Here is a 21,955-nt window from a genome sequence, read left to right as displayed (position 1 = left end):
ACAGTCCTTCTCGGTGCCTGAGAACATTATTCCAACAAAAAGCTTCTTACAAAATGAATGGTCTAAGGAAAGAGACAGGAGGAGGATCAAACAAAACAGGAGGCGACAATGGTTCGGAGGAGGAAAGCACTTTTTAAGTGCAGGGTGTTATTAATATTGACAAATTACAAACCTCTATCACTGTATTTCTATCTACCACCGTATGGTTTCATGTGCCTACCTGGTTTGTGGGCACGTGAATAGAGTTCTCCACCTACTCACTTGATAAAAATATACTAGCACTTCAAATATCCAATTTCTTGACATACACTTGAATTAATACATATAAGAATCTTTTTCTATTTAGGGCATGACAGATGCCTTAGCGACTCCTTGCAATTATTTTGAAGATCTATAGAAGCCCGTAGCGTTTTTGTGAACCGGTAGATCTTTGTGTGTCTGATGCCGTATGAGGACGTAGGGACTCTATTTTTTCCTGAAACATACTTATTTTTCCTGAAAGGAGATTATTTGCAAAATGATAGTCTTTCCACTTCTATTTTTTATGAGAGGTTAATTTCCGGAAAGAAGATCTCTCTGGAAATAAATTGGGCAATGCATTTATTATTTTTTTAAAATATGCAACCATGAGTCACATTGCTATGGGACAGCAAAACATGTTTGCTGAGAGAAATTTAAGAGAGACCAAGGTGAAGAGGTAGGAAATTAATGCTGATGAATGGAGACATTGATCACAAAACAAGGTTGATGCATTTGCAACCGAGTTTCTTCTTCTATTAAATCGGTTATTTTGAAAAGACCTATATTTTGCTAACAATACCTAAACTCAATTTGGAACGTTCACTTATTTGGCTCAAAAAATAAAAAAGCAAAAGCTCAGTGATGAGTCGGATGTTGTCTCGAGTTTCAAGCCCTGAGAGGAGGATTTGGTTTGGTTTGATCTTCTCCCGCATAAATCCGGACTTTAAATTCTTTTGGAAGTCATGAAATGTGAGCTCAAAGTGTTTCCTGAAGACGAATGCTGAAGCCAACTCCAGGAAAGCGCACTGTGGGAATATTAGCACATGCGCATGTCAGGTTCGTGAGCAAAGGACCTGAGATCATGTGCGTGGGACCCATGGTGAGTGCTCACTGCATATGACCAAGAGTTAAAAGTAAACATGTTTTCCTCATTGGGTTTTATTTTCCATGAAGACAGGGCCACATCTACTTACTGTTGTATCCCAGTGTATGGAGTACAACGGGTACTCAGTAATCATTTGTTGAAAAAATGACCAAATGAAGTGCAACGAGTTGGAAACAAATCCAGTTTCCATCAATCCCAGTATGATAAATCCAGATGATGTGATTCCATGGTTGTTATAAAGAATGGGGTGGGCCGTATCAGGGATACACCACCAAATACCCACAGGGATAGGGCCAGTGACATAAACGAGTGAGCTGGGTGTGACAACAGAGTCGTGGGATCAGTGATGATATGGAAGACCCACGTTTTCTGTGTATTTGAACTTTTCACAATGGTAAATATATTGTTATAACGAAAACAAAACAGACTGCAAGACAAGAATCACTAGGGTATCCGGAATTTTTAGGGAAAATCCCCTAAGTCATGGGACGGAGCTTTAGAGTTTCAACATTAATAGAGGGCAATCATGGTCAAGTTCCCAGGCGTAACCCCTTCTATGGATGGTACATAATTAGAATGATGGCCACTGTAGACCTGATGCTACGAATGCGCTGAGGATTCCGCCGGAAAGAGGTGTCCCCTTGCACCTTACCCCTATCCTATGGAGAATCAATTATAAAGGACTCTTTTGTTTCCAACTGGTTCCCCTAACTGCTCAGAGGAACCCGTTTCTATTGCTAGAAAATATCCCCCAGAAACCTCTAAAGGATAACTCTGGAGGGTGAATTGAAGTAATCTGGGACCTCATTAGAATTCAAGGATTTGAATTGAAAAGATGCGGTGGGTGGTTTAGACATCATCCGTGCTTTATTTGGAGGCTCTTGCATTTTCTTGTCGTTAAGTGAAGAAGTCTCAGGTTAGTTATTTGGAAGAGAAAGTCATACTATTTGCTAGGTGGCGGGGGAGGGGGGTGGCACTCTCTCAGCTCCACCCAGAAATGGGGAAGTTGGATCACTCTCACTGTCATGATGAGCTATTTGGGGATGCCGTTTGTACTGTAGTCGGGTTGCCAGAAAAAGGCCAAATGTTCTTTTCTTTCCTGACATTGTGTAAAAATTGGTTGAAAAATCTCAGATCTTGATCCCCATTTTTGGTGCCGAATGGCAGAATTAATGACCAGGAACATGGATGGGGTCCCGGCCATACAGGCTGCTCACTACTGACTCTACACTTCCTACTTCCCGAGAGTCCAATGACAAAAGAAAATTATTCCTGTTGACAGTTTCTAAGAGAGTCATTTCTAATATGCCTCAGCTCCCACTGGCAAGGGTTTTATGTGATGTTATGTTGTGTGGTGGACTAGAAAGAATTCCTTACCGGGCCGAGCCTGTGAAACCAGAGGGCTGCTTTCTCAAAGGATTAAATTCCCAAATACTCCTGAAAATAATGGTGCACTATAATGAAATTCTTGTTTTTCATTAAAAGAGAATTAAACCGATGACCTTTTGCATGGGCTTTTGCTTTTTGTCTTCCAACCATGTTGGGTTTTGTTGCATTATATTATTTAAGTTCTTGGATGCTTTGTTATTTAATGTACATGACACTTCAGAGACACCAAAAAACATCTGCCCACATTCTTCCCATTTTATGCAAGCTAAAAGCATGGCAAATTCACCAACTGTGTTATACGCGTTCATGATTAGAAAATTACGTTGTCACTTTATAATTGGAATTATTTATAGATCGGCATTGTCCAAGTTTGTGTCACTCACACATCACTTCCAGAATTTTTCCAACATCAATATATATAACTTGGCCTATTTCTTACCTAGTCTTTTAAACAATGCCTTATGTTCTTTATGTAAATAAATGTATTCTCAAAGGAAACTGCATGTCATTACCATAATGAGAAAAACAATATCATTTGCCATACACAGAAGGAAACTTTAAAAATAAATTAAATTGAAAGCGAGCAATATTAACTTCTGCGTGGATGCTGCTGTGTGCCAAAGCTTAGGACCCAAGATCAGCTCTTTCCTTGTTAAAAAGGGAGTTAGCAGGAGTTAAGGAAAGATTAAGGAGCATTAGCAATAAACTGAGACTTGCTCTATGAATGAGTCAGGAGGAGGAAAGGGCACTATCTCCCTGCACAGGACTGATGGCCCGTGCATCCCCTCTACCCCTTACAGTTACGTCTCACCCCACCTGAGACAGGTCCTTCGCTCTCAGAAGCTGATCTGGGGATTCCAGCTTTCCCTGCTGGGAGCAGGGGGCTTACCATTTGTCTGAGAAACGTCATCAGGAGGGTTCTTGGTGGTTTGCGTTCTTCTCTTTTGAGTCTTACTTCTGTGGGTTCGGGGGTGGCATCTCCTCCTTCGTTGAGATCCACTGTTTGTAAGGCTGAGTCTACTTCCTCGGACTTTACAACCTCTACTGGTGATTCACACACCACCTGGATTATTTTGCCAGGTAATAAGACAGTGAAAAGAAAAACATACACGTTCCCCAAAACAGGCTTTATGAAGTAGGGGGAGTCCTGGTGGCCCCCGTGTCCACGTGCTACAGGTGTGACCCAATGATCATTTCTACACAGGCAAATCTTTGAGATGGATGCAAAGTGTGCTTTCAAACAGCCAATTTCCGAAAAAAAAAAAAAAAAAAAAAAAAGCCAAATATGCTGACTTGGCAGTAGCAAAAATCGTGCTCCACAAGGTACAAGGCTGAAAAAGGAAGTCCTTCCTAAGGACTGTAGGCTCCTCCCATTTCCGTTCCAGGAGCCCCACCTCTTTGGCCTGCCATCAAGGTGACTTACCCCAGGCCTGTATAAAAATCAGGAGTCGTCATTTCCTTAAAGGTCCGGCCTTAGAGTTGGTGACAACGACACCTTCCACTGCACGCCCTAAGATCCCCCGCAACTGGGAAGACCTGTCCTCTTTGCGGAAAAGATAGCGTGAAGTCCACGCTGAATTTCACAGATGGGGTCTCCTCCTTAACTTACTTCCCACTCCACCCCAGGGCCAGTCATTTGCCTTTGTCTCTTAATTGAAGTTCAGAAGGAAACGGCACTTGGCAAGAAAACCATGGCAAAGTCCCTGGCGGCCCCCCGGCAAGGTACCCGGGGAGCTCAGAACCCGCTAAAGGTCTGTTGGGGAGAAGGGATGGCCAGTAATGGGGGGTTTGGATGGAAGGGTCCGATTCCCCTGCACTCTGATTTCAAATTCTGTTCTTTTGCATTGCCTCCTTCCATTTGTGCTGTGCCCTAGTCACATCTGGACCGGTTACCGCTTTGCACTGATCCCTGCAACAGATTAATTGGCCTGGAGAAGGCTCCAAAATTTGTTTCCTCAGACAGGGGCTGGCAAACGACTACCAAATCTGTCCCAGAGACTGTTTTAGCACAACCCCGAGCAAAGAATGGATTTTACATTTTCCTTTAAAGGGCTGCAAAATGTTTTTAAAAGATGAAAGACGGGCAAAAGATGAAAGATGAAAGTCTGAAACATTTACTACCCAGCTCCTTGGATGATAGGTTTGTCATCCTCTGCCTCAGAGGAAGGCACTCTAGAGCCAAAGGCATCTTTGCATTTGTCTTTGCTGGTGCCGGACCCCCCAGTGTCCTCTGCATCTCGTTCTTGCCATCAGGGAGTGGGGGAAGGGAGCTTAGGTATTTCCAGAAACACCTGTAGGCCTGTGGAGACATCATTTTCCTTTCCTTCATGCAGAATATGCCATTGGCTTGCACATGACCCCAGTGATCAAAATCGAGAAGGACCCTTGATTTCTGTATTGTCAAGCGAAGCAGGAAGGTGTCCATTAACAAATCAATGTAAGGGAGCACCCCGAAATATGGCAACTAAATCCCAGCCGTCTCTCCCCACCTTCCATTTTATAACCTATTGACAGGACTTCTAGCATCTTCCCTTTGTAGATAAAGACCTAGGTTGGGGAGTCATTCACTCAAAAGTCCGTAGGCGGCGAGGAAGGCAGGTAAGATCAGCAGAGACTGACCAGAAGACCCAAAGGAGTGGTAGCGGCTACAGTGGACAAGTGGAGTTGTCCCATCTAAAGAAGAAAAACACTGGACCACAGGTGTTTGTGGGAGGGCTTCTCCTGCTGTGGGCTGCCAGGCTCTGACCCAGCCCATCTTGGGAAACCAGGCTGAGACTGAAGCCAGGTGACATACTGGGGACTGGTGGTCACACACGGTCATGGATTCCCACATGTGGGCCTGATTCAGTTCAGTTGCATTTCTGAAAAAAAGGTTTCTGCCCCCAGAATCCAGGGGTCAGCCTGAAATGCAGGCAAATCTGACATAGAGTTCATGAGAGCAGCCTGTGGCTCCAGCCTGCCTGGCCCCGTGTCTCCACTCCAGCCCCTACGGAGGCTCTAGACAAGGTCTCTACTCAACATCTCTGTACCTGGGTGTTCTCAATTCTCGATCCAAACAGTGTACACATCAGAAGGTTGTTTGCAGAATTAAATCAGGCAGCACACATAAAGTTCTTAGAACAGTGTCTGACCCGTAACAATGACTCAGTTAATACTAGTGTTGTTAATTGTGCTATTATGAGAGCTGTTTTTTCCCATGGGCCTGAATTATGAGGACTCACCCGACATGAGCATGCCCACTTTTTAGAGATGATATTAATAACTACCCCTTACTATGGCTGACCTCATGCAAGGTATTTTAAAATATATTATCTCAGGAAATAGTTACTGAATTATTGAAGAGTTCAGAGTAGTTAACATTATCCTATTCTAGAGACGAAGAATCTGAAGGATTGAATGATTTGGCCAAAGTCATAGCACAGGTAAGTAGCCATTTCAGGGAGGACGGAGTTGTGTACCAGTAACTGAATACTTAATAGTGACTTTACTATTAATGACACAGAACAACAAGTTTGCGAGTAGGAAGTTCTAGGATTGGTTCAATGGCTCCACAATGTCCTTAAAAACCTGGGCTCCTTCTATCCTTTGGATCTGGGAATGCTGGGCTTTCATCCTTTTATTTGTAATCTCATGGATATAAAATAGCTGCCACGGTTCCAGGCATCACATCCTCAACCTAATGTCTTAAAAAAGGGAGGTTGGCCATAGCAAAAGGTTTGCTTCAAATGAAATTCTGTATTTTGATTTCCTACCTCAGCATACATCTCACAGGTCAGAAGTGGTCACATCCTTACTCCCAAATTATTGTTGAAAAAAATGGGATAATGACTTTAGACTAATCAGATACTTTGGGGGGTGTGGTAGTTGCCAACCTTGCCTAAGATCAAGGGGAGAAGGGTGGAGGAAATAGAAAATAGCCCTTAGGTAGGTAAATGACCAGAGTCTGACTCATTGAATCTAGGTTCAGAATTATTCTGTCTTTGAAGCAGCAGGTTCCTTTTTTGTATGCAAGAGCCTGGAGGGAAAATTACGTAATAAAATGATCAGACTGTGTGGCAGTAACTTCATCAATCAATCTTTTGGTTGTCAATGGTTTTCTTGTTGGTCCTTTAAAAATCTGAGTGGTGTCAACTCATAAATCCTAGGCCAGAGTCCACTCTTCAAAACACAACTATTTCAGTAGGAAAAAAGAAAAAAAGCCTGGTGTTGGGGGAACTTCTAGAGACACCCATTAACTTTGAAGTCAGGCCAAGAGATTGGCTTTCAGCAGCCAAGGAAAATCCACTGATTTCCAGTGTGGAAATCCAGAAGGATTTGAGCTGAGTTAGGAGCTGATTTGCATCTACAGACATAGAATTTGATTTTTATTTGGATAGTTTTCTGACATCCTTCCAGGCTAGGGTTTTGGAAAAAGTCACTTCCTATTTAGAATATAGAACTATATCTGCACATTTTAATTTTGGGTATGATGGATATAACGAAAATCAGATTTGTGTTATCCTTTAGAATCAAATCCCCCTGGCTTGATTTCAGGAGGGGATATTACACATTGAGTGAAGATGGTTAGTATGTTTAACACAGACAATACATTAGAGCAAAAATTTAACTTTTGCCTCAAATATTGTACCATATTTACTCTTGGAATTTGGATTATACAGTTTTCACTGTAACTGTGAGTTCTGAAAACCGATTTATAGCAAAATAGATTTCCTCCACCTACACTGCCCCCATAACACACAATATTGATATTAACAGTTTTCACTTTGGAATCTTTTAAAGACGCTGTCTGATTTGATTTAGAACGTGATTATTTGATTACAAAGACCTGGGAAAGATTTTATTTTTCAATCTAGTTACTATTCTCCCTCATTTTCTTCATGGACCCCCAGTTGTGTGTTGGGAGAACAACCCTCCTTAACCTTAGGCCCACGTGGCAGGAAGAAGTTGCTTGAGCGGACCTAAACCAACCAACATGGTCAACCTCCTTGGCCATATGATGAGTTTGGGGATGGGAGTTTGCCACAGAATGTATTACTTTCTCAGTTTTTCACTCTGGCTTCCTATAAAGGGATCATACCTCTGGGCCCACTGCTGGGTGACTTTGTTTGGTGAATGTAACATGAGCAGACACGCCATAAAGCAGGACTGAGTGGCAGCTCTCGGAGCCATCTCATAGTTCACCCCTGGCCCTCTCTTCTCTCTTGTCATGACAGCTGCACATCCTTGTTGAAGGGGATCTTTTTCTCAGTCTAGATCTCAGCAGGAAGGAGCCACTTGGATCAGCCGGAGCCAGCCTATGGCCGCCATGTAGCATGAGTGACGAAAAGAAGGATCTTTGCTGTTGAAAGCCAATGCAGTGTGGGACCTGGAGGTTACCACAACGCAGCCCGACAAGAGATGACTCCTGGGAACCCTGGGAACCCATGTAAGTCTGGGAAAGAGAACTGACTCCACGCCGGCAGAGTTTCCACTGGCCCAGTCCCTCCCTTACTCTGGACTGTGTGGTGGGGTGTGAGAAGAAATGTAGCCAGGCCAGGAAGGCTGAGCCCCAAGGAAGTTCTACATCAAGACTGATTTGAAAGCAGTGCTATTTCCCAGGGAGGAGTGCCAATAAGTTAAAACAAATCTAGGTTGGGCTGAGTTTCCTTTCACTGGCAACTGGGAGGTTACTTACTAAGGTAAACAACAGAAGGACCTGTTTCCTTCAACGTGTAGGTCATTGGTAAGGAAAGATTTTTCCCTCCATGAGTTAGTTAGAACATTAACTTAATTAAGCAATGACCAAAATGTCAGCAGAATGATTCAGTAGTTGGTGTAGTAGGTCTTATTTCTGATAGCACCAGAAGCACATGCTAGAAAAAGCACTAAACTTCTGTGGGTCTCCAAAGCCTTGCTTTTCTCTTCATGAAAAACTTTGAGAAACGTGGAAGTCACTCTCTCTTTTGCTTTGCGTTGGATGATAGACGGGTTATAGAAACTGATGGTAGAGAAATTAAAAAATGAAGAAACCCAACCATATTTTAGCCAGAGGTGCTAGTTAAAGGACTCTTATAAAATGATTACTAACACCTAATGGTCCTGCTTGGAGGTTTAGAGTACGATGCATTATTTTGATTAATGCCATCTCTCTTATTTGGGAGGAGGAAATTAAGCTAATTATTTGACACATGCCTTGACTCCATGTGGGCACTGAGTCGGCTGACAGATGTGTAATTTCACAATATTATATATGTAATATAATATATAATTACATATGTGTGTGTGTGTGTGTGTGTATAAATATATATATAAAATCACTGATCGCTGGGAAGCACTTAATCATCTTGTTACAACTCCTGTGCCTTAACAGTGACTGCAGGGACGGCAGACTCTTCCTGCCAAGGGCCCTGTCCCCACTACTCTACTCTGCCACTGAGGCAGAAAAGCAGCCATAGGTGATATGCAAATGAATGAGTATGGCTGTGTTCTAATAAAACTTTATTCATAAACACTGAAATGTAACATTTGTGTAGTTTTTTTTTTAAACAGATATTCTTATTTTATTTATTTATTTACTTATTTATTTATTTTGAGAGAGCGAGAGTTCATGAGCATAGAAGGGGTGGGGAGGGGTAGAGGGTGAGGGAGAGAGAGCAAATCCTAAGCAGACTCCACACCCTGCATCGAGCCCGATGTGGGGCTCCGTCTCACTACCCTGAGATCATGACCTGAGCTGACATTAAGAGCCAGGACACTTAGCTGACTGAGCCACCCCAGGTGTCCCAAATTGGTGTAATTTTCATATGCCCTGCAGTATCATTCTTCTTTAAATTTTTTTCATCATTCAAAATGTAAAAACCATTTTTAGCTCGTGGGCCACGGAAAATGGGCTGGAAGTGGCTTGTGAGCTGCCGTGTGCTGTTGCCTGAATGAATTCTTCGTGTTTCAGACACTGAAGTATGCACGTTACATGCCCTGTTCATTTACTTCTCGCGAGAACCCCAGGGGGTAGGTAATATTATTGTGGCCATTTAAGAGAGGAGTAAACTGAGGTCCCAGAAGTGGCATAGCCTGGGAATGATGGGCCCAGAATCAGTACTTTTAGCCTCATGCCCTCCAACAAACAGGCTCTTAGACAATGAAATGGTGGAGCTTCCAAACAGAAAGGTTACTCGTAGGGCTAAGTACTTTAAAGCCATCTTGAGAACGCTTCTTTATTGAGAAAATACTTTGAGAAATACTTGAGAAAATACTCTGCTTTCCTTGGTATCTTTATCAGCTTTTTGTTCTCTTTTGGCATCGGTAATTATAACTCTGGTTCACATTTAGGTTTCTGTTCTGAACGTCACATTAGAAAAGGAGATACTTCCCATTTGTCTGTCAAAGGGGACCTCTGCATGCTACAGACTTCACCTAAAGCTTTTACATTTAAAGTTCACGGGAAAAAGACTCAGAGTTGCTCCTTACTGGTTGCTGAAATAGGCTTTGACTCTGTGGAAAAGAGCTGGTAAATTCATGAGAATTTTCGGGAATTACGAAAGACCTGAGCTTTGCTGAGCTACTAAGTTTGAGTCAAAAGAGAGGGGGAGGGGGAAGGAAGGAAGAAGGAAAGGCAGGTGGGTGAGTGGGAGGGAGGGTAGGGGGGGCAGGGAGAGGGGAGGGAAAGAAAACACTTACAACAACCAAAAAAGCAGAACTGAAAGATCTTTCTCCTAACAAGAATTATAACATAGCCATTCTGATTTTCATTCCACATCACAGGCAACACTTCTGGAATGCAACTCCACATCGGTTCAAGGCCAGCAATTAAATAAAAATGAAAACACAAGCCCTGTCCAAGGCTAGCAAACAAGAGACACCTAGAAAAAGCCAAACATACTTTACTTTGGCAAAATGATCACGATCAGTTTCTCTCTTAAGGAGCTGTGAACTCACTTATCCCCGCTCACAAAATTTTCCAGAAAGACTGCACTTCTTTCAGAACCAGAACTGCTGACTCAGGAGGACAATTGATTAATCTCCCTGGAAGATGTTCTGGAGAACTATTTTTGACGTGCCTCTACCAAGCCATCCCCTTCCGATGTGAACACACGGTCCTGAAAGTTTGGACAGTGAGGCTCAACCTACGTCTCTCGGGTGTAGATCCAAGAGGGCAGCTCTCCTGCCCAAGACCGACAGTCTCAACACGGAGTTCGGCAAGATGCTCTCATGCTTGACACCACGACCTGCCCTGGGTACCACCCACAGTTAGTAGAGAATCTGGGTTGCCATGGGAATAGAGGTGAACGAGCTATCGAGATGGAGGAGCCCAGCGTGCAGCATCATTGCCCCTTAAGGATGTGTGAGCATGTTCTTACGTTTGGTAGACTCTTTCAGCCTTTAAATGAGAACAAATGGTAAAGACTCTTGCTCTGATTTTGTGTTTAGTTCGCATGGATTCAAGAGGTGTGACAAATCTCCACCCGGCATTATTCCCCATTGGCCCCTGACCACGTGAAGGGATGGAAGAGTCTACGGCAGATGGGAGACATTGGCGCATGCAAGAACACGGCCCCCAGAGCTGGAATGCCCCACGCGTGGTCCGGCATGCAGAACATGAGCGCGGAATGGTTCTGCCATTTAACGCATCACTTACATTCTCCTCTGCACCTGCGGGGACTGAGTCCTCTTTAACTGACTAAAGGGGAGATAAAAACAAAAGTAAGAGTCAGGATGTTACCCCAAAAAAAGGAGAGTTAGTTGCGCTCGCAGGTCTCCCGTGCCATTCTTGGACATGGAATTTCTTACACGTACCTGGTTCCAAAACGAACTTGAAGGAGGCTTAAGGGAAAGTAAATGGTACAGCAAGATAATATAAATAGTTCTGTATTTTTTAACACGCAACAAAGGGAAAATAAATGGCCAGATGCAGCCCAGGACATGAATGGAGTGAGGAGGAGGGGTTGCTACAGAAAACACAAGCCACAGTCTGGGCTGTGGGTCAGCGACACGTTTGCCCTAACGTTGTCTAGTTGCTGAGGAAAAGAGGGAAAAGGATCGATCACACAGGCCACCGTCACTGGTAGGTAAAAGCAAATGTCATTCCTGCTCAGGAAAATTCTGGCAGAAAGTCCAGAGAAGTCCATCCGTGGTACTCATAAAGTAAATAGGCACCAAGGTCATGAGCCGGGTCTTCAGCCTTATCCCAACCACAGCGCAGTGGCCGATATCAGAAGCTGCTTCCTACGTCGGCCGTCCATGTGGGTGAATGCCATCATGGCCAAGTTCAGTCTGGTTAAAACCCTCCCCTGAAGGCCCAGAGAGCTGGGGTCCAACACACCCAACTTCAAACACTGTCCTCCCTACAGTAATCCTGGCATTCACAGTCCTCCCTCAGATTAGGAGAGCAATTGGCCCGATGCTATCAAAGGTCAATGCCACCGCCATCACATCAGTCTGCTAAGCTTCAACTTTGGAGCTCATCGTTGCAGTTGTTCTTAAATCTGGTGGGGGAGGGGTGGTGTTTATAGACCGCTTTGAGATTCAACTCACTTAACAGATCTGGACTCTCATCCCAGAAAAATAAACACAAACAAAATATTTTGCAAATAATTTTAGGGTATCAATAGACCATCTCTTGGATTCCAGTCTAGGAGCTCTTTTTTATACTCATTCTGTTCCAAGTCCTGTGTTTGTTTTTACCTTTAAAACATGCAGTAGGAGGGGAGAAAGCAATCAACATTCACAAATACGTCTTCTGCATTGTGCAAACGGCTTGTATACCCGTAGAGACATTGTATATGCAGGTGCTTTGTAGACCTCCTCTCCCTGAAAGTGGCCAAAGGCGGTAAGGATGGTGATCCTTGTTTATACAGGGAGAAATGGAGGTACAGAGAGCTAAAGCCCCTTGTTCAGGGTGGTGCCGCTAGGAAGTGGTGGAGATGGTTCTGAGAGCCAACTTTTCCCCCTGCTGTGATGATTTCAAGGGTCAGAAACACACCTTTTAATAACAGTGTGAGCTTCTCTCTCTGCCACCAGACTTGCTCTCTCTCTAGATGAGATTTTCAGCTCGGACCATTCATCAACAGTATTTCTGTTGAACCCATTCTTTGAGCCAGGTCTGGATCTCACATGTCATGTGTTCCTGCACCCAGCATGGTTTCCACGCTCAACCCACAATGACAAATGAAGGCCTCGGGCAGCTTCTGCCTTTTCTCCTTATGTCTCCCACCTAGTGGAAGGCCCACAAGCAGAGGAACGAGAGGCACCCGGGAGCAGTCCGACAGGTCCTGGGTGATAGATCAGCTCTCAGATAGAAGGCAGAGGATCAATGATTCCACATCGGAAACATGCCTGGGAGGGAAATCTCAGAGACTAGAATGGAACTTGCACAGCTCACTTCACAGGAGACCAGAGAGGACTGTCAAGTGCAAGTTCTACCTCAGCAGACCGAAAGGCGTTTATTGGGTTCTCAGCTCTCCAGCCGGAAGAACCTACTCAGGGTGGGACTAATCGGGAAGCACACAGACAGCAGGATTCCCATTCGAATCTCAAAACTAGAAACTTCTGATCATCTTCGGTGCACCGGCCATCTGGCTGCTCTCCGCGCTCCGTCTACAAACTGTCCAGCCTCATTCATGGTAACAACAGAAAACCCAGTTTGAAACTGAAGGGTCCCGTTTGGGCATTTATATTGCCGAGAATGAGGACCCAAGCACAGCCCCTGAAAGGCGCCAGTCTCAACTTGCACGGCCAGTGTTCCCGTCCTTTGAAGAGCACATTCAAAAAAGAATGTTTCTTTAAAATACTGTCACATGGTAGCACTTAAGCCAACAGACATCCCGTCGCTAGTGGGTCTTCTGGAAGCATCCTTTCAATCATGTGACAGCTGTTCTGCATTCACTGATTTCACAGTGGCCCTAAGACCTTTCCTCAAGCCTAAACACTTCAGCCCGCCTTTCAAGTGCTTCCAGAATGGTCCGGCCATATGCCAGACTTTCTTAACCGGGATTCTCAGGGATTCTGGGATCAAATGTAGGAATCTGTACTTGAAACAGATGATTCAGGAGGCTTTTTAAAGTTCTCTCAGTCTGTTTTGCCCTACACCGACTGCTGCCTTTTTTCAGACACGCATAGCCTCGTGTAACTCGCTCCCCACACGTGAACACTGGATTCCAACATCCTTGTCCTGAAACGGGGCTCGTCACTTCGCATTCATTTTTCCACTCCATCTTCCCAGCCGTCACAAAAGATGGCTGTCACTGACCACTTCCAGAGCTGAGGAAAGCAAGGCTCGGAGGATTTTTTTAAGTGACCTGATCACAACCGAACAGCCAGGGGCTGTCAGAGCTGAGAGCAGATGGCGTGTCTCTTGGGTGTCAGCATGCCCACTGTTTTCCACAGCACCACGTGTGTCCTCCAAAGGAAAGCAGCAAGGCGCTGCTACGAAGACAGTCCAGATGTATCATTTACAAGTTGTGTGCGCACCCATGCACGCGTACACACCTGCACGTGCAGGCGTATGTATCTCCCCTGTTCCTTCCAACGGACTTCAGGTGTTTCGATAGTGGGATAAGTGAGTCTCAGACTCGTTTTGTACCTTGGGTGCTGTTGGCGCCAGATGCCACACACGGATATTTAGATCCGACCCGGCAACCGTTCACACCTAAAGAAATGATAAAACTGTTCGCTGAGCACTTACTACGTCTGAGGGTCTCTCTGTTACAGCTAGTGGACCGGCATAACAACGCGGTGGGAGAAACGTGTCCCTAGTTACATGAAAGAAAACAGAGGCTTCGGGGGGTCCCGGAATTTGTCCACGGCTATGCAGTCTGATCTTTCTGATTCTGTCCTGCTATGCAAGACCTGCTGCATACCAGAATTTTCCGAGATCATCTGTTCCAACCCTTTCTTTCAACAGATGAAGAAAAAGAAACTCAAACGGGTTGAGTAACTTTTGTGAGGCCACAGAGCAAACGGTACCCGCAAAGAACCCAGAACAATAAGGGACACGTAGGTGGTCTAGGTACCCGGATTTTAAACACTTTGAGGCAAATATACCATCATTTAAAATTAATTTTCTCAAAGGTTATTTGTGTTATTTTTGTTTTATAATAAGAATGACTTCAGCAATCAAGACTATAAATCACAATAATTTATCATTTCACATCCATAGCACATTAGGGGGGGATTATATTCCTGATGTCCATACTGTAGATGTATACACATCAAAGTCCGTTTGTTTAAAAGCTTCCCAGTCAACAGAGGAGAAGAAAGAGAGCTTGGGTTAGTGGAAAAATCAAAATTTTCTAGCATTTCTCTTTTTTCCCCCAAATTTTTACAACAGTGATTTTATAACCAAAGCTTATCTAATTTAAAGAAAAGAAAATGAAGGTCTTTTGTTTTCCACTAGCACGTAAGTCCCCCCGGAGAATGTAAGCTACAGAAGGGCAGCGATCTGGTCGCTAATCTCTTTTCAGCGCATCAGCACAAAGCGTTGGGCGCAAAAAAACCGCGCACAAAGGAGACTGAAAATATCCTTGCCCAAGTGAATCATCCCTATTTTACTTCCCCAGAGAGCTGTTCTCTCTGATTGGGTGGGAGAAGGAAAAGCAAGATTTACGAGTGATTTGGGTTTTTGCTTCTCTTCGTTATTTTTATCATTGATTAAAGAAATAAAGCCAGATAACAGTGAAAAAGAAAAAAACAAACCAGTGAGACTGAACTCCATGAAACCAGTCCATGAGGGGGAGAACGTCAAGGGTTCTTGTCTTTTCTTCTCAATGGAAATAGCTTGAATTTCAAAGAGGAACGAATACATGCCTGATAGACCCCAAAGATAAGGGCAGATGAAGTATTTGAGGCTGAGTGGCTTAGGAGCTCCCCCAGACTGGAGGGCATGGAGAAATGAAGACGTGGCCCTGGGTGGGCAGTCAGAGTGGCCACACTGCCCGGCACAAAGGAGCACAAAGGAGACGGTGACAAATGTCGGAAGGCCCATCCGTCGGCCACTGTTTGTACAGTGTTAAGGGTTTTGCACGAATGATTTCATCGACTCTTCATTGCTAGGATGAGGTTCTATTAGTATCTATATTTTACAAATTAGGAAACCGAGGCAGCTCTTCGAGGCTCACTGTCCAATGCCCAACGTTCAACCTTTCCGTGAGCGTTCCTCCAACCAGCCTCTGATAAGGTTTTGGCCACATTCCGTGGACCATCTGTGGCCGCTCCGGGGGTGCCGCTCTGACTCACGGCTGGGAGGCCAGCCCCCGACCCGCACCTCTGGGCGTCTGCGGCGGAGTGAATGCTGAGACCACGCCCTGCTGCCTGCTGCCAGGCAGCGACCGAGCGCGGCAGGGTACTGGGCCGTTCTTACTCAACACGGGACCCCTGTGGCCAAGCCCTGCTCTGGGATTCACCATTGGCCTAGCACCACCCTAGTCTGTGGCTTTCCCAACCTTCTCCTCCTTCCTTCACTGTCTCCCTTCTGCCATGTCAGTCCCCCACTGTGGTCTGAGGCCTCTCTCTACCTCCTCCTGTCCCCTCCCCCTTATCCTGCAGGGTGTTTTCCTCCAACAAATCTATTGCACATCCATTCTGTCGCGTGTCCCTCCTTGGAGGATCTGAATTTATGATACACACTAAAGATCAGTAACATTATTCCTTTTAATTGGATTACTTTTTAAACTATTCCTTTTAATTGGATTACTTTTTAAACTAAATATAGACTCCCCTTGGGCAAAATATATATTAAATCTTGAGTTTAATGAGCTCTGGCTCAGTTTTTCTAAAGCATTTTAAATATATATAATTTTTAAAATAAATGATGTTTGAATGTGGGTTGCCTAGTCATTTTCCTGGCCGCCAATATGCACACATGATTCACTTGGGAAATTTCCCCTACATTATATTGCTGATAAAAAGTTTTTAAAAATAAGTAATTGGTGGTTGGGAAGGAAGGAGGATTAGGACAGAATGCCAAATGACATCACCCAAAGTTTTCATTAAATACTGGAGTTTGTGTTTTGGGCAGAACCCAGAAGGAAGATTTCTGTATGACAGAAAGCCAACAGAAAAGGGTTCCAGAAATCCAGCTGGATTCTGGATCAAAGAATAAAGTGAACACTGTAGCGGTATCTGTATTCCTGGCCTGCTTTGCACTGCGTGCTAAGTGGCATGGGTGTTTTGATGAAATTCCTAATTTGATATTTTTTTTTTCAGCTCTATGACTTATATTCCCCTCTCTCACCCACGACGTCTTGCTCATCTTTTGGCCACATTTAAAAGAGGCAAGAGTTCTGAACATGTGTGGCAGCTGGGGTGTGCTCAGCGACGATGATCCAGGACTAGCTCGCAGGCTGACTCAGTCCCACCCTCCGCACTGCACTCCCTCGCGAGCCGCCAGAATTCTGGAGGAAGAAAATGAGACACTGTTCTGAGGGCTCCTAACACAGAGCACGGTGTGTGCCCGCCCTGCTGGTGAATGGTAGACACCTTGGTTTCCCAAAAGCAGAGTGAGCTTTAGTGGTTCATAAGGACTGATTCTATCTTGCTGGGGGAAAGAGAGGTGCCCAGAGGTGGTTCAGCTCCCTGGTGGGGACAGTGGTCAGAGAAATCCAGGACAAAGCCAGAGTACTAAGCCATTTTGGAAAGAAAATGAAATCACGAAATACCACAACTGTCTGTCATGAAGCGAAGAAACTCCAAGAATGAAAAAATCGAACTTGTTTATTTCCTTGTCGTTCCCATGAAACATGCTTTTCACACAACAGACACTTCATTCTTCCCAGGATTAAATTACAAGGTTTCAGCTCAATGGCTAGTTGAGTCATTTGGGGGGAAAAAAATAAACTCTGAACTTGGTGAGCACACGGGTGACCCCAAATGATATAATTTCTCCAGTCACCCTAGCCCCAACTATACTCTACAAGTCTTGAAAATGGGACTTACCTTTTTCCAGAATAGTTTGCCCAGAGGCAGAGAGCTGGGTCCCCCCTTTTCCTTGGCAGTTTCCTTTGCAGTATCTGTGGACGGAGGGTTCTTGGCTGCCCCTCTGGTCTCCTGGGAGATAAAGTTTGCTTTGTCTGACTTGACGTCAGATGAAGTGGCAGGTGGCTTTTCAGCACCCTAGAGAGTTAAAAAAAAATTAAAATGACCTCAGGATTTCAAAAGTGTGAGATCTCTTTTTTAATAAGCCCAGGCTAGGATTACACGTTAATATTCTTTTTTTTAATCATTTTCTGTCCTTGCAAAGATTCTATATGAATGCGGATTTGTGTTAAAATTTTGGGAAAAGTCAAGATAGTTTCCTTTTGCAAAAGAATACATTACGTCATATACGTCATTAGGAATCAAGGTGCTGGTAAGAGGCACTTTCCTGTGAGAAGGTTAGTTTATACTGAGGCCACTGGTCTTCAAATGGTTTTGATGATGTTCGTTCCCATCAGTGAAAACAGTTTGAATATGTACCTCCAATACGTGTGCATTTGCTCATATTATACATGGACTATTTGACGAATCCAATTGTGAAATTAAAATAGGTTAAAATAAATGTAAGGGACATCGTCTCCAACTTTTAACTTCGATTTAATAATCACAATCAAAGATACTAGTGCCAGGCACTGTTCTAAATGACTGAATGTTCTAACAGTAGTTCTATGAGGAAGGAACTGATTATTACGTTCATTTTACAGAGAAGGAAATTTTGGTCCCAGATGGTTAAAAAACTTTCTCACGGGGCGCCTGGGTGGCTCAGTGGGTTAAGCCTCTGCCTTCAGCTCGGGTCATGATCCCAGGATCCTGAGATCGAGCCCCGCATCAGGCTCTCTGCTCTGTGGGGAGCCTGCTTTCTCCTCTCTCTCTGCCTGCCTCTCTGCCTACTTGTGAGCTCTGTCTGTCAAATAAATAAATAAAATCTTTAAAAAAAAAACTTTCTCACAACTACACTAATAAGGGGCCAGAGTTGACATCAAAATCCGGGGAATCTGACACCCAAACCCAAGCTCTTACCCCCTCCTCTATACTACACCACCTCCAACAAACCAAAGTCTCCCCACTCCTTGTGCTACTCTACCCATCCAGAGAGAAAATATCTAAAAAAGTTTCACACTGGGAAGGTGATAATGACAAAAAGGCCGAGAAACACATCTACACTCATCAGTTTCATTGGGAAATGGGTCATCCTCTTCTCTTTGCGCTGGGAAAATACCGAGACTCGGAAAAAACATTGCAAAGAGATAACTGTATTATATATAGAATAATATAACTGTAACATATTAGTGTAATTGTTTGTCGAATATGTATCTTCTTGCCCAGATCGTGAGCTTTGAGGGTAAGAGCCATCGCCTTGGACGCCATTACATCCGTAGCTCCCGTCAGGCCCAGGGTCTGCCACAAAATATGTGTTAAATAAATAACTAAATAATTGTATGGAAAGGACCAGAGAGAAATGCCTACACAGGATCCTGCCATGTTGTGGCTGCCCGCCCTCCCCCTCCTTAGTGGGCTCTGGAGCCATGGACCACCTGCAGTCTTTCCTCCCTGGCCAGCCATCTCTCCACTTCCCAAAGAAGTGCCCCAGGTGCTGTTCTGCCAGCTGAGTATTAATACTCTTTGTCTGCATTGTGGAAGAGATCACAAAAACTCGGTGTTTTCTGGAGTCAATCTCATGGATAGCATTGCCCGATTTAGCCAATATTCTCAATAATAAGAATATAAGATACCCTGTTAATTTGAATTTCAGATCAATGAAGAATAATTTTGAAGCCTAAGAATGTATATTCCTAGGATTGCCTGGGACATATTTATATTTATACTAAGAAATCATTTGCTGTTTATCTGAAATCTGAACTTAACGGAATGTCTGTATTTTAACTGGCAACACTACCCATGAAATTCTAACATACTAGATTTGGAGAGTGTGTATCAAACGACCTTACCTTCTTCCCTAGTAAGTGTTCATCTTGTTCCACACTTGGGCGTGGGAGAGGGGAGCGGTTAGTTAGAGGTAAACATGACACCGAGGAGTGGAAAACAATGAATGTGGGGCAGAGCTTAGGAATCACACAAGCCACCTACTAATATTTTAGTAGCCCTACAGAGAGGGTGGGCAACAAGAAAACCTGAGTGGGGAAACGAGCATTTCTGGGTATGGAAGAAAAAAATAAAAAAATAAAAAAAAATCCTAAAACAATGCCTTGCCTTGTGTGCGTGTCGTCATGTTCAGTGTTTGAAGAACATGTGAATAAGTTTGATTCTCAAGCATAGCATGTGATTAAGCCAAGAGAGAAAGATCCAAGTTCAGCAAAGAAAAGCTGACACTCTATTTATAATAAGAAGCTTATTTCACTTATTAATTCCAGGACTCCCCACTCTTTTATACTAAGAAAAAATTTTTTAAAGAAAATTTTCTTTTCATAGGAAGAAAAATGGAGATAAAGAGACAGGAATCTAGGAGTTGATCCCAATGGGTCCCCATTGCACTTTTTTCTTCTTGAATTGCAAAACCAGAAGATGATGTTTTAATCCCTGAATTTGCTTGGATTTCCTCTTTTCTTTCCGAGGTTACAACGGAATTGAGAATGAGCCACACACCTCCTCTAACCATGCAACTGTCTGTCTGTCTGTCTGGTCCGTGTTAATGGCCCTATTTTCCTATCTTTTTGGATGACAGAATCATAAAGTGAAGGAAAAGGAGGTAAAAGCCAAGAAGCGCTAGCAAATTGCTACACAAATGAGAACGTTTGGGAATTAGCTCCTTACTTTACATAAAAAGGCAAAACCTTACAGTCCAGAAAGGGGCGTCTCTTCTCATTCTTCCCAGTATTTCCCCTGAATCCTATCTTTGCCCAAAATGCAACTCAGTGCCAGGATGTGAAGCCAGTGATCTGGGGGGACTTTAAGAATACAGAACATGGGGGCGCCTGGGTGGCTCCGTGGGTTGAGCCTTTGCCTTCGGCCCAGGTGATGATCTCAGGGTCCTGGGATCGAGCCCCGCATCGGGCTCTCTGCTCAGCCGGGAGCCTGCTTCCTCCTCTCTCTCTGCCTACTTGTGATCTCTGCCTGTCAAATAAATAAATAAATAAATAAATCTTAAAAAAAAAAAAAAAAGAATACAGAACATGGGTGGCCTCCTTTTTGTGGAGGAAAGAGATTCTGGAGGCGTGAAACTTAGCCGTGCATAAGACGAATGCCACCGGAAATGCAGGTATGAGAGGGAAGGTCGTACACTTTGTAAACTTTCAAGACCCCCGACTCGCAGAAGCTCCAAGTGGGAATTCAGCTGCATTTCTCTGCACGAGGTCCATTGACACACTTACATGACACTGTTACCGAATGGTCTCCCACATACAGTAGCACCACGTTTTGATCCCCAACCACCCCCTCAACGCAATCTCCATCCCTCCACCCCATCTCCATCCCTCCACCCCTGCTGTCTTTACAAAACAAAATCAGCCTGTATGGAAATTCAAGAGTGGCTTCATAACACAGTTTGCTTATGCAAATATAGATTCAGCCAGGAGACCTTTCTATGGAGTTTTTACTTGCCTACACAATCCTGGGGCTATAACATCCCGCTGGGGAAAATTTTGTGTTTTTTTTTTTTTTTTTCTTAAGTTCATTCAGCTTAGTGGAGAATGGCGGATATTTCAAACAAATGTCCAAGGATGCTGGCCTGATTTAAGGATCTTAACTGCTGGTTTCGGACAAACCCTGGTGTCTTCTTAGCCATTCAAAGAGAGAAATCTCCACAGCTGACTTCTATGTTGTCCTCACTTCCCAAGGGAATGGAGATAGAAACTGCTCTGCCTTCATTCATTGTTTTCTTGTGCTTGGGTTTTTATCTGGGATCAGTATGAGCTTAGTTAAGACTGAGAATGGGTAGAACAGACCAGAGAAAGATAAAATGATTTTCTTGAGATTAGAAGCGTATTTCCCAAAGTGTCGGAAGCATACCATAGGTGGTATCACATATAACTTTAGGTCGTGCTGAGATAAAACATTAAAAAAAAAAACATTAAAATGGAAAAAATACACTTCCCCCCCAATTCTCATCTAATCTTCTTAAAGAACATTCAGGGGGAAGAGCTTAGTCTGGTGTTGGTACATCTTTAACATCTTTCTATTGCTGGCAAATTGCATTTTATTAAGGCTAGAAAGGCATTAGATTTGGAGCTTGACACAAACAAGGTAGTTAGAATACAATTTTTTTTTTTTTTGTGAGCCATATTCATGGTTAACTCTTTATGCAAAATGACTTGAGTTTTCCACGTATCCGGTAATATAAAGTTTTCTTTAAATAGGAAATGGGTCCTTTTTAATATAAAAAGATCAACCAAATAATGCTACGTCTGACAAAAATGATGAAGATGGTATGCATGCTTCAGACATTTGAGAAACACCGAGTTAGAAGGATAATTTCAGAACCCTGGTCCACACTAGGAAGAAACTAGTCAGATGTTTATGAATAATTACAGAGACTTA

At 43.7% G+C, this 21,955-nt stretch overlaps 1 protein-coding gene across 3 annotated transcripts in view; it reads right to left on the bottom strand.

Moving 5' to 3' along the window:
- The window catches only part of BCAS1 (brain enriched myelin associated protein 1), a 93,600-nt gene that overhangs the window by 14,416 nt on the left and 57,229 nt on the right, over positions 1-21,955 (bottom strand). Inside the window, exons 8-10 of one of the 3 annotated variants that reach the window (XM_080813847.1) lie at positions 17,423-17,599; positions 11,130-11,171; positions 3,405-3,578 (exon numbers count right to left, since the gene is read on the bottom strand). In XM_080813847.1, the coding sequence (XP_080669973.1) occupies positions 3,405-3,578; positions 11,130-11,171; positions 17,423-17,599 (393 nt within the window). The remainder of the gene's footprint in view (positions 1-3,404; positions 3,579-11,129; positions 11,172-17,422; positions 17,600-21,955) is intronic. The other 2 variants (XM_080813845.1, XM_080813846.1) reach the window with 2 other exon arrangements.

This window comes from Martes martes, assembly GCF_963455335.1.
Source record: "Martes martes genome assembly, chromosome: 9".
NCBI classification, from domain to species: Eukaryota; Metazoa; Chordata; class Mammalia; order Carnivora; family Mustelidae; genus Martes; species Martes martes.
This window is presented reverse-complemented; position numbering and strand designations above follow the sequence as displayed.